Source organism: Bidens hawaiensis, unplaced genomic scaffold (genome assembly GCF_021521415.1).
Source record: "Bidens hawaiensis isolate Kalapana, Puna unplaced genomic scaffold, B.hawaiensis_p1.1 tig00038170_1, whole genome shotgun sequence".
In the NCBI taxonomy this organism is placed as follows: Eukaryota; Viridiplantae; Streptophyta; class Magnoliopsida; order Asterales; family Asteraceae; genus Bidens; species Bidens hawaiensis.
The window spans coordinates 1-17,151 of NW_027496698.1; the positions used below are offsets into that span (position 1 = coordinate 1).

Below are 17,151 nucleotides of genomic sequence, written 5' to 3' on the forward strand. Positions count from 1 at the left end.
CTAATGAGTATTTTCCAACATCTCTTCAAACAAAACAAGAAACATTAACCTTCATAAAATCATACATTAGATGTGACAAAAGGATTTTATATGGATAACTTTAGCTAAAAGGATTTTATTCAAATTCTACATTAGCTTTTAAAACTCCTAATCATTTTGTATTACATCATAATTCATTGTTAATGTTTTAAAGAGAGAAAAAGAATTGTTCATGTGTTTGTTTATGCCTACTAGAATTATCAATCAATCAATCAATAATATCCAGTTAAGTCCCATCAACATTAAAGCTATAAGTAGGGTCTGAGGAGGGTGGGATGTAGGCACGCCGTACCTCTATCCAACGGGATAAAGAGGTGACTTCCAGAGAGACCCTCAGCTCTGTAATACATATGTATGAGACAATATAAAGTAAATGAAATAATAATAATAATAATAATAATAATAAAAACAATAATAGTAATAATACAATAATAATAATAATACTATAAGGTGTGTGACCAAAATAACGTAAATAGTAGCCTTAAGGTGCTCATTTCTCCCTAAAAATCTTTAAGTTTAATCCTACTTCTTCAAGAATTCATATCTCCAACCATGTCCTCGGAGAGGTTAGGTCTATCAAATCACGCCTAATCCTCTCATCCCAAGTCAATTTAGGCCTACTAGAATTATATAACTAGTAATTGGGACTGCTAGAATTATACAAAGAGTGATCTAATCCTTTTTACATGATACAAATTGATACTTGTATTAAACGGTTGTCTTGATCCGAACCTGTATAGGCCCATCACCAAACCTATCCGTTTGTCCGGATTTATTAAAGATCATAAAGCTCAAGGTTGTGATTCGAATCAGTTTACCAATAATTGGTAGGTTTTTGGGGGCCATGAGTGAACCCACTCATCTATAGGATGACACGGATGTCGTAGATTGTCTCGCCAGAAACGGAAGACTACCCAAGAAAAAGATCAAGAAGAATAAGGAGGAATGTCTGCCGTTCAATCTATATCGGTGGTAACATGTTTAGTAAGTTTTGGAAATCTAGAAATGACCTCATCTTTAATAACGAGCCTTTTGAAATATCCAAAGTGGTGAACGGCATCCATGTCGCGTTCTTTATGTGGGTGAAATATCGTAGTAATAAGAGGTCATCGAGCCTTGAATGGGGGAAATGGTGCAAATTTAAATTCGTAAATTTCCTTTTATAGAGGGTATTGGTATTTGTGATTCTATATTTATTTTTCTTTTGTTGTGTGTTTTGGTTTCTCATATTGCTAGTAGTCCCCTTTTTTTTCTTCTAATAGTACCGGCCTTTAAAAACAAACATGCTTTAGAACACCTCAACACCCTATAACCAAAATATACAAGATTAAAACATTAGAACAAAAGGATTCATTTTGATACATCAACATGAGATATCCATATGTTGCTAAGGTTTAATTCTATAAACTTCCATCACTGCTTTAGTGTCTCCCATCTTCTCATCAAATAACTTGGAGAAATCTTTGAATTTGAAGGGGCGAAAAAGTGGGACTTCAAGGTCGCTCATTAATTTAGCTGGTTTTATGATGGTGTCCTGACAAGGAAAGATGAAACTCGCAATTGATGTTCGAGCCTCCCTCGAGTTTGTCACTACTCTATGTTCCGCTATGTTCCGCGCTTCTTAACTTCCCGTTGCTAATGACCTAAATACAGTTCCGCGCTTCATTCACATTTTTAAATCGAAAAATGACTAAAGTACCATTAAAACATGGTGGAAATGGGTACCTGTAATTGGTGACCAATATTAACCACAAAAGCATGAGGCACTGGCTCAACATTGAACCAGTGCCCATCCTTGAAAACTTGAAGCCCGCGCCCTTGAATGCTTTCTTGTAAAAGCACAGTTATGAGGACTATGATCAGCGTGTTTTGGTATTCCTAACGTCAAACTAGGATCCGGACATTGAGGGTAGTGGTTAATCGACAACAACTGAGTTCCAGTTAGCTCTTCTCCGAAATATCCATGTTCGAGTCCTAGTCCTTCACAAATTAGCTCCAACATTCTCAACGACAATTTCCGCACTTCTAATGAGTATTTTCGAACAATATCTCTTCAAATAAAACAACAAACATTAACAGAGAATCATACATTAGAAATGACAAATTATGGCGTTTAACTATTAACGAGCCTATTTGAATATATTTAGCTAAAAAAGATTGCATAACTATTAATTTGGGTTGTCACTTTAACAAGAATAAGGTGATACTTATATATAAAAACGGTTAGTTTTAACCCGAACTAGTTTAGGCTCGTAACCAGACCTTTAAAATGATAAAACTCAAGGTTATGATTCGGTTCATTTTACCGATAATTGGTAGGTTTTTCGGGCCACAAGTGAACCCACTCATCTATAGGATGACACGAATGTTGTAGATTGTCTCGCCAAAAATGAATTTTTTCATCAATGTAATTATAACTACTTGTGAAAAATTTGTAACTTTTTGTTGGATCGTTCATGTATAGTTTCTCCTTCTCCTCGACGGGCATGTCGAAGATTTCTTTAAATAGTTCCATGGTGTCATATTCATTAGATCTATAGAAACTCCATGATTAATCACCTAGTTAAAACAAAAAATATCAAATTAGAAAACTTATACTCTAAAAAAATGAAATTAAGCACATAAAACTAAATGAAGATGTAACCTGAAAGAATCCAAATTCTTGGCAAGCATGAAGTATTTCTTGAACTATTTGACTTCGAGTTGTAGAGAGGTCAATCAGTGGGATGTTTTGACATAACGAAGCCTCGACGGACCCTGGACGTTCATCGACGGGGAAGATGTCGTTTTCGGTACGATTTGAGTAATTTTGGACCATGTTGAAACTAGATTCGCCATAGTCTTTGATTTGTAAGAGGTGTGTGGTGATTATTGTTGTTGTAGTTTTAAAGGGTTCAAATCTTTTAAAGATTTGATGCTTGGTGGATACTATTATTATTGTTACCCATGAGACATGTAAGAAAAATACAAATAAATAGTTAAGAATGAGTCATCAACCACTAAAACATAACTTTTTGAATTATTACCATATAGCATCTTTTTTATTAGATATAATATAATTTGAAAAAGGATCTCGGTGCCACAAAGTTATTCTGAATTTTTATTTTATAGTTTATATTCTGATTTAGCCATTTAGTTTTTGATTTTTTTTTATTTGGTTCTTCATTTTTGCGTTTCATTGTCAAGTGATACAAATTACCTAAGAAATGAAATCATTTTCAAGAGAAAATACACATCTACTTAGTTATACAACTTGTATCAGAATATCCTTTCAAAACTAAAGAAAAACCTGAATAACACAAAGCATAATTTATTGTTTCTTTCAAGTGTTTAAGGAGTATTGTGTTTACTGCTTGGCAATGTTGAGCACTAAGATTACTAGTATATCTGCTCAACTTATTCACAATATAAGCTATGCAAGTTTATGTGTTAATCATGGCATACATCAAACATTCAATGACCTTCGAAAACTCTAGCTGAGAAATAGAATCACCTTGATTAGACATAAGCTTGATATTAGGATCAATAGGAGTACTAATCGAAAAAAGTCAAAGTAATTGAAATTCTTCAATATTTTCTCAATGTAATGAGATCGAGTCATAGATCAACCATCGTTTACTCTTTTTATGATTATACCTAGGATAAATTCAACCTCCAGATCCTTCATATCAAACTAATTAGAAGACAATAATTATTATCAAGAATTTCCCATTCTCTTGTAGTCTTATGCAATACAATAGTTATTTTCAATATAAATATCTGGAAGCTAAATTGATGCATTCATTGGGATCTTTTGAATTCAGCGATCTCTCGAACATCCATTGTCCCATTTCTTTGGGTCCAATTCGTACCTTCCCATTATTGTTGAACCTGCAAAAGAGTTGTTACGTTGAGCAATCACCATATGTTCAAAGCATATCGCTACAACGAGTTCATAGCAAATTACTTGGCTCAAGCCTACACTCGCCAACCAGGTCCTCGCAATGGATCCGCATTGGATCCTTATCAGCTTTAAACTGAAATTCTCAATTAGAAACTTTGTATAATATTGGTTTTGTACATTAAGTTATGTATTATTAATACATTTTTTTAAGATTTAAATATGCATAAGCTGGATAACGATTAATCCAGATAAATTAAATGTTATTTGATGAATGAGGGAGCCAAAAATGACCAATTTCGTCACACCAAACTATCATGAATATATTCTTGTTCCATATATGTAGGTTAAACTCCAAATTAAGAATGTCTCTTCAAAACAAAGCAAGCCACTTATGAGGTATTGATAAGGAAGACTACCTTTTGTATTTTGAGAAGTAATTTTCGACAAACTAAAGCACATTGTTCTATGGAATGGAGGCAAAATTGCTATAAAAATGCAAACCGCTCCCCTGGAAGCAATAACTTTCGATTATTGTTTACCGTACATATTTTAGAACCCCATAACCAAAACATGCAAGATTAAAACATTTGACAAAAGGTTTCATGTTGATCAGTTCTTCACGTTGGTAATGGAAAACAAGAATAATATGATAAACCTATAACTAAAACATACCTGTCACAGCAGAGAGAGAAGACACGGCTGATAAGAAAGATCCAGACGACATGATAGTCAGCTTGGTCGAGTTCCCCTTTATGATGTATATCAGTGATGGGGATTAGGGTTCTTGAGAAACCGAATAATATATAGAGAGAGGGTCACAAATTATTATGTGAGGTTTAGGTTATGTTGTATGATGTTAATTAATCTCTCCATATATTTAAATACACCCAAGGGGAAACCCTTAATTAGCAAGAAAGGGTAATTTGGTCAATCAACAATTACCTAGCTAATATAATTATAAGGTATAATTTTATATTTTGATCTAATTATTATATAAATGATAATGATGGCCATATATAAAATACTTATCCATATATTTATTCTTACATTTTCCCACTTGGCCGAGTAACAATTTATTATGAGTATTAGATTAGTCTGCAGATTTTAACACTCATTTTAGCTTTAAAATTAAACTGGAGCAGAGAAATACAGTCATTGAATTGAACATCAGCTCAAGACCCCCATTAATCATACTGCAGTCCTTATTTAAAACCTAAGTAGTTATGATTAAAATTTATAAGTAAACCCTTCAAATATTTGATTTGTATACTAATTTGTCTATATGTCATTACGCATGCAGAACATATTAAGAGACATACAAATTCAAAATTGACGAGGAAAGTTAATAATTAGTCATTCATTTAACGATATACAATTACATGGTCATTAATAGTCACGTCTTTATTATAAGCGCTTTCATAAGACTTATGGGTGACAGAGCTTTGGTTATAGGATCCTTAAGCATATCATGAATGTATTTGATATGAAAATGTAGTTTCCTCAATTCGTTCATAAACGATTAATGTATTTCAAATCGAAATTTAATGCAGCACCTCTCGAACTGTTACTGTTTGAGAAAACAGGGTAGCTGACTTTATCGAAATAAGTCTTCAATATAAAATTTATATGGAGTTAATAACTTGTGAGTCCAATAAAAATTTTCAACAAAATTTATTGGCAATTGCGTTGTGATTTAACCAACATATTATGCCATTAAAATTTAGATTGTTGTTATCAGTTCATTATGACTCCTCCATGAGATAGATTTATCTTCTGACATAAGAATATATCCCGAAAATTACATTATGTTATATTTGAATATAACAAAGTTTTAGAGTAATCAACCGGTTTGATTTCTCACATTAATCTAGACATATCTAGTGTGTTGCAATTTGAGTAATATCTAAACGAGTATAGACTTGAACTTATATAAGGCTTCTACTTGATTAAGCATAAGGAAATAATCTATGTGATCCTGTTATCCTCTAAAGTAGAGCAATATTGTTTGTTACATGTGTATGGAATATCTCTGAGATCTATAATATCAAAGTATGTGTGAAAAATGCTTTGAATCATGTAACATGTACTTGTCAGAAGAATGTCATCTATATAATGACAAGTTTTGTTTTTAGTTGCTCCCACTCATCTTGATGTAGGTACATTAATCCACTTGTTTTTTATGAAAATAATTGTATAAAGATTTCATCATATTTTGATGTTTATATTAACCCATATATGGATTTTATTGACTTATAGACTAAATGTTCTTTGACCTTCAGTTTATAACTTTTAGGTTGTTTTATGAACATATAAATATGTAAGCTGATTGTTAGAGAAAGTTGTTTTAATGTTCATCTAATGTAGCTCGTAACTATTATAAGCTACTAGAACAATAATGATCCTTAAATAAATCTTTTGTAATATAGGTAAGAAGTTTCTTTGATAATTGGTTTATCCTTGAATATAACCTTTAGCAATCAATCGTGCTTCTTATTGTCTTAACGTTTTGTATTGGGACTTAGTTTAGTTATGAACACTCTTAGGTGATTCAACCAAATCTCAAAACGTTAGCCTGACTTATGGAGTCAATTATGATTAACGCTAATGGTTTAATTATAAGGGGTAGGATCATTAAACTTTCCAACATCTATTTCAACTTTAGTTAGGGAGGTTACATAATCATCAGTGTTAGTAGGTTTTAAAACTTAGATGGCCTCCTGAGTTGATTATTGGGTAATTTTAAAAGTCTCCATTTTATGGATTAGCTCTTGGTTAGGCTGCTATCATTATTAGAATTCTAAGTATATAAGAGTAGGTGCGGTATAGTGTACAAGAGGTGCAATTGGAGTTTAAATATAGAGTAAAATTTAATGACTCTCTTCCCCCCGCCTCTTGTACTTCTTACAAGTCATTTTAAGGACTTTTACTGCTCCTACTGACCTTAGAAGCCTTTAGGAAAAATTTGCATGCTTAGGGTCAATATTTAAAGACCAATAGAAAAATGAGTTAATGATGTAAGTCGTCATAGTTTCTCTTGTGAGGATTATTTCAGTATGAAATCGGATTATGCCCATATTTAAGAAACACCGAAACTTTTGTAAGAGTAGTAGTAAATTCTACAGAGATAAGTTTTGATGGAATAGTGTTGTGATGGATCAGTGTCTTGTACAAGAGGTGTAATTAATATAATATCAAGTTTTCACTCCCTCACCTCTTGCGAATCTTGTAATTTATGATTGAGACACTTAAGGCTCCCACTAATATTCGATATCTCTAGGAAAACTACATGAGAAGTTTCAATGATGTACATGATGTGGGAATTTTTTTTTTTCATACATACATTAGACTTATTTTGATTTCCTTTATGTGTCATAAGAAACTTAGGGACATATTTAGAAGAAATTATATTAAGTATATATGAATGGATCACTTTAAGACCATGAATGATAGAAGACAGATTAGATACAAGTAAATAGTCTTTTGAATTATAAATAATTATGTTTGAATATTCTGTTTGAATAAGTTCCACTAACTTAAGTGAAATATAACTTCTGGTTGACCCATACTTATTTCTTAAGCCAAACAATGTTTAGGGAATCTAACACATGATTTAAAATTATATGAAAAATCACCCTCATTAACCATGTCATGATTTCTCATGAAATTTGGTTTTAATGGATGAATTTTATATGTCTCATTTGTCTTTTGTTAAATTTTATTTGCACAATAACAAAAGTTGTGAAAGTATATAGTATCATCTAGTTGTATTTTATAAATGTTTCAATCCAAATATTGATAACAAATCATATGAGAGTTTAAGGTAATGGTGACTTTATGTTGTCTATGCAAACCTTATAACCGTCATAATGTAGCTTAAGTATTAATACTGAGTTCTGAATAATCTCCAGATTTTGTAAGGTATCATAAAGCGTACCTAAATGACAGTTAATTATGATTCTAATGCCTTAGCATTTAATTTTGTCACTAACTCTCAAGTTAGTTATTTGTTGAATTTTGGTAAGGAAACGTATAAAACTATACTCAACCTATCATGTGTTAGTTGGAATATTAGAATTAGCAGACTTAAATATCATGAGTATGTGACTACATATTTTAGCAATTTCTTTTAAATTATGGATAGTCTCGTTGCTTATGCCTAGTATATATTTGTGGTGAGACTTTTCCTTAGAGAACTTGAAGCTAAAAAATATTTGTATTTTGTCCATGAACTTTAGTATTATCCTCTTTTAGGTTTTATTTAATGGAAGTGAGTTGAATAACATCTTACTTTCTAGTACCATACATTTCTTTTCTTGTACATATGTCGCCGATCAACGCACTCATTTTCTTTTGGTACTTTTGGGTGTTATAGTTGATTCTTAAGGCATCAACTTGTACTATTGAAAATTTTAGTATATAATGTACTGGAAAATTGTACTTATTTTCATGTGTGAGCCCTTAATTTTTTGGGTCATGAAACTGTGTATTATGACGTATTCAATAATGCCATTTAACCTTATAGTTAGAATTTAGAATGAATGCACGCATCTTATGAATTATTTTAATTATTTAATAGATATTAGATTAGTTTTAGGAAAAACTAAATCCAGAATAACTCTGTTTGATAGCATGAGTTTATTGATTATCATAAGAGACATTCTGTTTGACTCATCCCATTTTTCATGCTCTAGGTTTCTTCTTTATTACTATTATTAGAAGGAGCAATGAGATGGTCATGTCTTGAGGATAATCAAAAAACGAGAAGAGCTAAAAGTTAATGAAATTCTTTATGAAGCAAAACATATTTGGGTTTGAGATTGGAGTGGATGATTTGAATGAGATAATTATTTATAGAAGAAAAGTGAGTAATGTTATGGGATACTAAAAATACATATTAAAATTTTTGATCATTAGATTAATGAAGGATTATTAATGTGAGGATCATTATATTTTATTGAAGATGTGATATGTTTATTATTAACATCAAACTAATAGACTATATAACTAATAAAATTCTACTTAAATAAAAGATAAATCACCTTTGGGCAGACTTAAATTTTACTTAAGTATATGTGCAAAACAATTGCAACACATCACCTTTGGGCAGAAGTGAGACAACCATTTTAATCATGCACGAGTTAGTTTTGCTTGATATAGATGTATCGCATCACCTTTGGGCAGAAGTGATACATTTAAATCATGTTAGGCAAAACTAAAAAAAGCTTAAGTTAGACTTGAATGATAGATTGATGTAACACATCACCTTTGGGCAGAAGTGATACATTAAAAATTCATTCAAGTTAAGTCTTTTTGTGTTTTGTAAAAAGTTATAATATTTAAGGTTTACAAAACATTTAATTAGTTATTAGCAAAAAAAATGTCTAGGGGTAAGGATTTTTAAGTTTCCGGTAAAACCTTAGTTCTCGGAATTAACTCTCAGGAATTTTGGGTTCCCGGGAATGGTCAGTTTTCGGTTTTTAGCGGGTTTTCGGTATTTAGGAGTTTTCGGGTTTATGGGGATATGGGTCATGACCCCAAACCATTATTGAAAACCCATTAACACCTAGTACCCATAAAACGCTTTAAGCCCTTAACTCCTGATCTTTACCAACTAAATTAATCTATACTATATATAATACACCAAACAAGGGCAAATTAAGACACCCATTTTTAAGAAATTTACAACACTTAAAGCATAAGGTACATGCATTAGTAAGGGTAAACATGTCTTTTAAACACAATTCATTTAACTTACAAGTTTGGTCCCTCATCTTTAACCATATTATGTTTTTAATTTAACTTGTAAACTAACTTCCCACCCATGATTTTTAAACGACTATAACCTTTTCATAAGTTAATATTTTTATAAACAAATTGCATCATAAAAACAAGCATTTTATTCTCTTTAATTTGGATATGATATTGTTGTAATTTTTTTTTCATTTTAAATAAATTAGTATGTTACGTAGGGGTGTTCAGTGTCGTTTTTGATGGTTTTTAAGTTAAACTTGTGAGTCCAACCGTTAATATAGATTTTTTTGTAGTCCAAAACCAAAGTCAACCATTGAAAGTTGAAACCAAATCGTTACTAACGGCATGGTTCCAGTTTGGTTTCACAGTTTAAACTTTAATAATAAATTTAGTTTAAAATAATTATTAATTTAAAAGTACCATCAATTTAAACTAAACATCAACATAATATGAACTTGAGAGGATCATAAATAAAAAGATGATAATTTTAGCCACATAAATATAAATATTAATGGAAGATCTAGGACGTGAAATAATAACAACAAAGATCACAAAATGAAAATCATACTCAATTATGTTAATTTGAAGTTGTACAGCCAAGTTATTTGTAATAAAAAGATTATGTTCAATTAAATTTTAACTATATCTAATATATATTACAAAAACATATCTAATAATTAATAATAAAAACATTAAAATGCATTCAACATTTACAGTCTGGTTTGGTTTCATATGGTTGGTTGCCAGTATAAACCGTGAACCAACCGTTCACTACATTTTGAAAGTTTTGAAACCGACCAACAAACCGAAAGTAAAGAAAGAAAAAGAAAAAAGAAGTCAAAACAATGACTGGTTTAAACGATTTCAAGGTTTTAACCGAACCATAAACACTTATATTTGTTACGTGATTAACAGGTTCACACACCCGCTGCATCGCGCGGACACCCGTCTAGTAGTGATATGATTTGGTTCAAATATTTTAGTGATTAACAAATATCTGTTTACTATTTTAAGAGGATTCAAATCTTTTAATAAAATAATAAAACTTTTAAGTTAGATTTGAAAAATTATTTCCCCTAAATAATCATAACAGATTTTAATCTTTATTTGAATCAAAAATATATGTAATATTCAAGAATTATGATGAACACGAGATCATCAAAAATTCTAATAGTTTTGTTTTACTTACAAGACATTCAAACTGCATATATACATCTATAATTGACTTTCTTGTGATAAATTCTCTGTTCTTATAAATAATTATATATGATAAACATAATAAACAAAAGAAGAATATTCATGAAACAAAGAATTAATCATATACGTATTAATAAGTACGCAAAGAAAGATGCAATTCTTATGACGATGCCATAAGTAAAACAGCAACCATCAATATAAGGTTTTGAAAACAAATAATTATCATCTAAATAGTATTATATACTTTTTTTTTCGTGATAAAAAAAAGTTTCAGAATAATGAATTGAAAAGGAAAAAAAATAGGGTTTATCAAATTTTAGTCCATATCTTTTGGTTTTAGATCCTGAGTTAATAGAAGACATGAAGAACTGATTAATCAACATCGCTCTTGATACCACATGTTGATCAGTTCTTAACGTTGGTAATGGAAAACATGAATAATATGATAAACCTATAACTAAAACATACCTGTCACAGCAGAGAGAAAAGACACGGCTGATAAGAAAGATTCAGACGACATGATAGTCAGCTTGGTCGAGTTCCCCTTTAGTATGTATATCAATGATGGGGATTAGGGTTCTTGAGAAACCGAATAATATATGAAGAGAGGGTCACAAATTATTATGTGAGGTTTAGGTTATATTGTATGATGTTAATTAGTCCCTTCATATATTTATATACACCTAAGGGGAAACCCTTGATTAGCAAGAAAGGATAATTTGGTCCATCAACAATTATCTAGCTAATATAATTATAAGGTATAATTTTATATTTTGATCTAATTATTATATAAATGATAATGATGGTCATATATAAATATACATATCCATATATTTATTCTTACATTTCATTTTTTATACATCAACATGAGGTCCATATCTTATAAACCTCCGTAGTAGCTTTAGTGTCTCCTTTCTTCTCTTCAAACAATTTGAAGAAATCTTTATATTTGATGGGTCGAAAAAGAGGGACATCGGTGCCAACCATTGATTTAGCTGGTTCTACGATAGTGTCCTGACAAGGACTAATGAAAGTCACAATCGATGTCCGAGCCTCCCTTGAGTTTGTCACTGCTCTATGTTCTGCGCTTCTTAGCTTCCCGTTACTAATTATCTGAAAAAAGTTCCATTGATTGTTGTTCACATTTTTAGGTTGATAAAAAAGTTATATACATGAACAGAAAGCAGTGGAAATTGGCACCTTTAATTGGTGACCGATGTTAACTACAAAAGCATGAGGCACTGGCTCAACACCGAGCCACTGCCCGTCCTTGAAAACCTGAAGCCCGTTAACACTTCCTTGTGAAAGCACCGTTATGAGACTAGGATCAGCGTGTTTTTGTAAACCTAATGTAAAACCAGGATCCGGGCATCGAGGGTAGTGGTTAATCGACAACAATTGAGCTCCGGTTAACTCTTCTCCAAAATATCCATGTTCGAGTCCTAGCCCTTCACAAATTAGCTCCAATATTCTCAACGACGATTTCCGCACTTCTAATGAGTATTTTCCAACTACATCTCTTCAAACAAAACAAGAAACATTAACCTTCATACATTAGAGATGACAAATTACATTTAACTATTAAAGAACATATTTGGATAACTTTAGCTAAAAGTTTTTAATTTATTCAAATTCTACATTAGTGCTTAAAAGTTAAAAATCCTAAATCATTTTTGTATTACTATTGTGATTATACTGTTTGTATAAATCATAGTTCACTTGTTAATGTTTTAAAGATAGACAAAAAGAATTGTTCATGTGTTTGTTTAGGCTTACTAGAATTATATAACTAGTAATTGGGCCTGCTAAAATTATACAAAGAGATATGTCGAGCCATCCTTTTGATGCGAATCGAACTGACATTTTTATGGAGTAAAATTCATAAAACTCAAGGTTGTGATTCAAATCATTTTACCGATAATTGGTAGGTTTTTGGGGCCATGAGTGAAGCCACTCATCTATAGGATGACATGGATGTCGTAGATTGTCTCGCCATAAATGGATTTCTTCGTTAACGTAATTATAACCACTTGTGTAAAGTTTGCAAGTTTTTGTCGGATCATTCGTGTATAGTTTCTCCTCCTCCTCAACTGGCATGCCGAAGAATTCTTTAAATACTTCCATGGTATCATCAATTAAATCTTTAGAAACTTTATGATTGATCACCTAGTTAAAATATCAAATTACAAAACTTAAACTCAAAAGAATTGAAATTTGATCAAACAAAGTGAAATAATAAATTACGAAACTAACCTGAAAGAATCCAAATTCTTGACATGCATCGAGTATTTCTTGAACAGTTTGACTATGATTTGCGGAGAGGTCAATTAGTGGGATGTTTTGGAATAATGGAACATCGACGGATCCTGGACGTTCATTGACAGGGAAGATGTAGTTTTCCGGTAAAGTTTGAGTAGTTTTGGACCAAGTTGAAACTAGATTTGCCATAGTAGTTGATCTACCATATGTGTTTGTGATTAGTTTTACAGTTTAAAGGCTTCAATATTTTGTGTATTTAAAATGAATGTCAAGATTTTAAAAGTCACCTGCTGCGGGCGGTCCATATTTTTTAGCAGATTTTGTGACAGATTCACGACAACGACCTGTAAAGATCTGATGGTTGCTGGATATTATTTTGATTGTTACACTTGAAAGATGAAAGGAAAGAAAACAAATGGTTTATTATCAGGCCTTTTGTCATATTGTTGGTATATGTTTATTAATAAAAAAGCATGTTAAAACAAACTTTATACACATGCAAAGGAATAATACATAATTTTAGAATAAGTTAAAATATCATGTTGTTAAAACACAATATTTGTACTTTAGTATTTATGATCAAGAATTTCTCAATTCTCTAATACACTACTAGACAAAAGAGATGCTTTTCTACAACTGATTCGTAGGAAACTTGTTGGAAAATCCAGTTTCTAACAGTTTTCCAACAAAAAGTTATGTTCGAAAAGCATGTGCTTGAAAATCATTTTCATCCGTTTTTCAACAACTTTTTTTACAAAATTACTACAAAACATGTGGTTGTAAACTTCCTACAACTTTTCTACAAAAACAATTTTGACTTAACATAATGTTTATTAGATAATATTGTAGCAAAATTGAAACTTATTTTTTTTGTTGGAAGTCTGTTGGAACTACTTGCCGCAGGATATTTGTAGGAAATTTTTGTAGGAAAATGACTTGTTTTCTAGTAGTGATAGTTTTATGTGATATAATGGTTTTTTTTTCAAAATAAATATCGGGAAGCTAAAATGCATGGAACATCATCATGGTCCTTTGAATTCTCTCAAACATCCATTGTCACATTTTTTCGTCCAATTCCGGAACTTCCCATTGTTGTCAAACCAAATATGGGGATACGGAGCGATGTTATCAACTAGGACTCCGTATCTCCAAATTTGATTCATCTACCCAAAACATTTCTCTTAGACCAATATCGTCACACCAAACTATAATTAAAATGTTCTTGTTCCATATGTAGCTTAAACTTCAGATCAAGATACTATAATGGTTATTTTCCAACAATGTCTCTTCAAAACAAAGCAAGCCACCTCTTAGGTATTGATAAGGAAGACTACCTTTTGTATGTTGGAAGTACTTTTCTACAAACTAAAGCACATTGTTCTATGGAATGACGGAGGCGAAATTGCTATAAAAATGCAGATCACTCCCCTCAAAGTAATAAGTTATAGTTTCGGTTATTGTTTACCATACATGCTTTAGAACCCCATAACCAAACCATACAAGATTGAAACATTAGACAAAAGGTTTCATTTTTGAAACATTAACAAGAGGTAACCGTATGTTGTTAAGGTTTAATTTTATAAACTTCCATCACTGCTTGAGTGTCTCCCTGCTTCTCATGGAATAACTTGAAGAAATCTTTATATTTGTAGGGTCGAAAGAGAGGGACATCTGTGTCTATCACCGATTTAGCTGGTTTTACGATGGTGTCTTGACAAGGATTGATGAAACTCACAATCGATGTCCGAGCCTCCCTAGAGTTTGTCACTGCTCTATGCTCCGCACTTCTTAGCTTCCCGTTGCTAATTACCTTAAACACAGTTCAACCAATTTTAATTCACATTTTCAGATCGAAAACAACCGAAGTACGATTAAAACATGGTGGAATTGGGCACCTCTAATTGGTGACCGATGTTAACGACAAAAGCATGAGGCACTGGCCCAACATTGAGCCACTGCCCATTCTTGAAAACCTGAAGCCCATGAATGCTTCCTTGTAAAAGCACAGTCATGAGACTATGATCAGCGTGTTTTGGAAGCCCTAACGTAAGACTAGGATCCGGGCATCGAGGGTAGTGGTTAATCGACAACAACTGAGCTCCGGTTAGCTCTTCTCCAAAATATCCATGTTCGAGTCCTAGTCCTTCACAAATTAGCTCCAATATTCTCAATGACATTTTCCGCACTTCTAATGAGTATTTTCCAACAACATCTCTTCAAACAAAACAAGAAACATTAATCTTTATAAAATCATACATTAAAAATCATACAAAGAGTAAATTTGGGTCATCAAACAGGAATCAAATTGATACATTTAAAAAACGGTCAATTTTAACCCGAACTAGTTTAGGCACGTAACCATACTTAAAAATCATAAAAGTCAAGGTTGTGAATCGGATCTTTTTACCGATAACTGTTAGGTTTTTCGGGCCATGAGTGAACCCATTCATCAATAGGATGACATGGATGTTGTAGATTGTCGCGCCAAAAATGAATTTTTTCTTCAGCATAATGATAACTACTTGTGAAAAAGTTTATAACTTTTTGTCGGATCATTCGTGTATAGTTTCTCCTTCTCCTCATCGGGCATGTTGAAGAATTCTTTAAATACTTTCATGGTTTCATCTATTAGATCTTCAGAAACTCCATGATTTATCACCTAGTTAAAACTTAAAATATCAAATTACAAAACTTAAACTCAAAAGAATTGAAATGGGATCAAATGAATTATGAAATGTAGAATTAACCTGAAAGAATCCGAATTCTTGACAAGCCTGTAGTATTTCTTGAACTATTTGACTATGACTTGTAGAGAGGTCAATCAATGGGATGTTTTGGCATAACGGAATATCGACGGATCCTGGACGTTCATCGACCGGGAAGATGTAGTTTTCGGGTAAGATTTGAGTAGTTTTGGACCAGGTTGAAACTAGATTTGCCATAGTTGTATTTTTGTAAGATTTGTGTGGTGATCATTGTTGTTGTAGATTTACAATTTGAAGGCTTCAATAATTTGTGTTTTGAAATGAATGCCAGTCTATATTTCAAAAGTCACCAGCTGTGGGCGATCCATTTATTTTTGGGACGACTTGTGATTATTATTGCACCCTATAATTGGTGATTTAACAAGGGTGTCCACAAGGGTTATTTTAAAACTATATTATTATTCCTATTATTGTTTTTTTGTAGTAAGTCTTTTGTGTGGGCTTTGTGAGTCATCGAGAGTTTTAAACAAAAGAAAAGAATATAGGGTTTTTATCTTTTGGGAGCTTATTTTTCTAAGAGAAGTTTTAGTGCCCCATTCTTTTTTTTTTTTTCTTTTGAGAAGACTCAGGAACCTTTAGTTGGTATTACTTTTTACTCATTTGTTTTTATTTCATATACTTGTAGATTATTTGTTCCACGTATATGATGATTTGTGTATACCTCCAGTTTTCCTAGAGAAAACTTTGCATTGCTATTATTTGTGATATTGGATTTGAAGCACTCTAACAGTCCCGTGCTTTTTACTCTCGGTTTTAAGAGGTTTCCCGCCCTAAAATTCCTGTGTTCATTTTGCATTTAAAATTCCCTATTTGTTTGCATCCTCTTAGATTCGTGGCCGGGAAAAAGTTTAGTCAAACAAAGATTAATTCTGCATTATTTGTATACCGTTTTTGGCTAGGTCGTTGTTTTTTCCCAACACATGTTACTAGTAAACGAGGCTATCGATTTTGTCATCTCCCAAAATTAAACATATCTTATTTAAGTCTTTTTGGTTTCTTCAGAAAATGAAAAGCTTAGAAGAACAATTAAATGATGCAGAGATTTTAGCTCCACATGAAATCATAGAAGAGACTCTCTCACACCTCCGATCCATCATTCACCAAACTCCACCTCACTCGCGCCCACAACACCGCCTTATTCATCACCGCTTACGACGCTTCAACAGGCAAAACACACCTTCTCATTGCCGCTCATGAAGGTGGACCCGTCACTCATCTCATGACACTTGATGAGGCTGATCATGCCTCTCAAGCCGA

At 32.0% G+C, this 17,151-nt stretch overlaps 1 protein-coding gene and 2 pseudogenes across 3 annotated transcripts; all 3 read right to left on the reverse strand.

Annotated features, from left to right (window-relative positions):
• Positions 1-1,329: 1,329 nt before the first annotated feature.
• Positions 1,330-2,980, reverse strand: LOC143590110 (hyoscyamine 6-dioxygenase-like; annotated as a pseudogene). Its single transcript, XR_013145408.1, has 4 exons — positions 2,684-2,980; positions 2,346-2,598; positions 1,765-2,090; positions 1,330-1,682 (listed from the first exon to the last, which is right to left on the reverse strand). The product of XR_013145408.1 is annotated as a hyoscyamine 6-dioxygenase-like (transcript).
• An 8,751-nt stretch (positions 2,981-11,731) lies between these two features.
• LOC143590109 (hyoscyamine 6-dioxygenase-like) lies at positions 11,732-13,606 on the reverse strand. Its single transcript, XM_077070692.1, has 4 exons — positions 13,124-13,606; positions 12,786-13,036; positions 12,071-12,389; positions 11,732-11,983 (listed from the first exon to the last, which is right to left on the reverse strand). The coding sequence occupies exons 1-4, from the start codon at positions 13,316-13,318 to the stop codon at positions 11,732-11,734; spliced, it is 1,017 nt and encodes a 338-aa protein (XP_076926807.1). The 5' UTR covers positions 13,319-13,606.
• A 709-nt stretch (positions 13,607-14,315) lies between these two features.
• On the reverse strand, positions 14,316-16,260 carry LOC143590107 (hyoscyamine 6-dioxygenase-like; annotated as a pseudogene). The gene is made up of 4 exons (XR_013145407.1): positions 15,877-16,260; positions 15,537-15,788; positions 15,025-15,343; positions 14,316-14,939 (listed from the first exon to the last, which is right to left on the reverse strand). The product of XR_013145407.1 is annotated as a hyoscyamine 6-dioxygenase-like (transcript).
• Between the last annotated feature and the right edge of the window lie 891 nt (positions 16,261-17,151).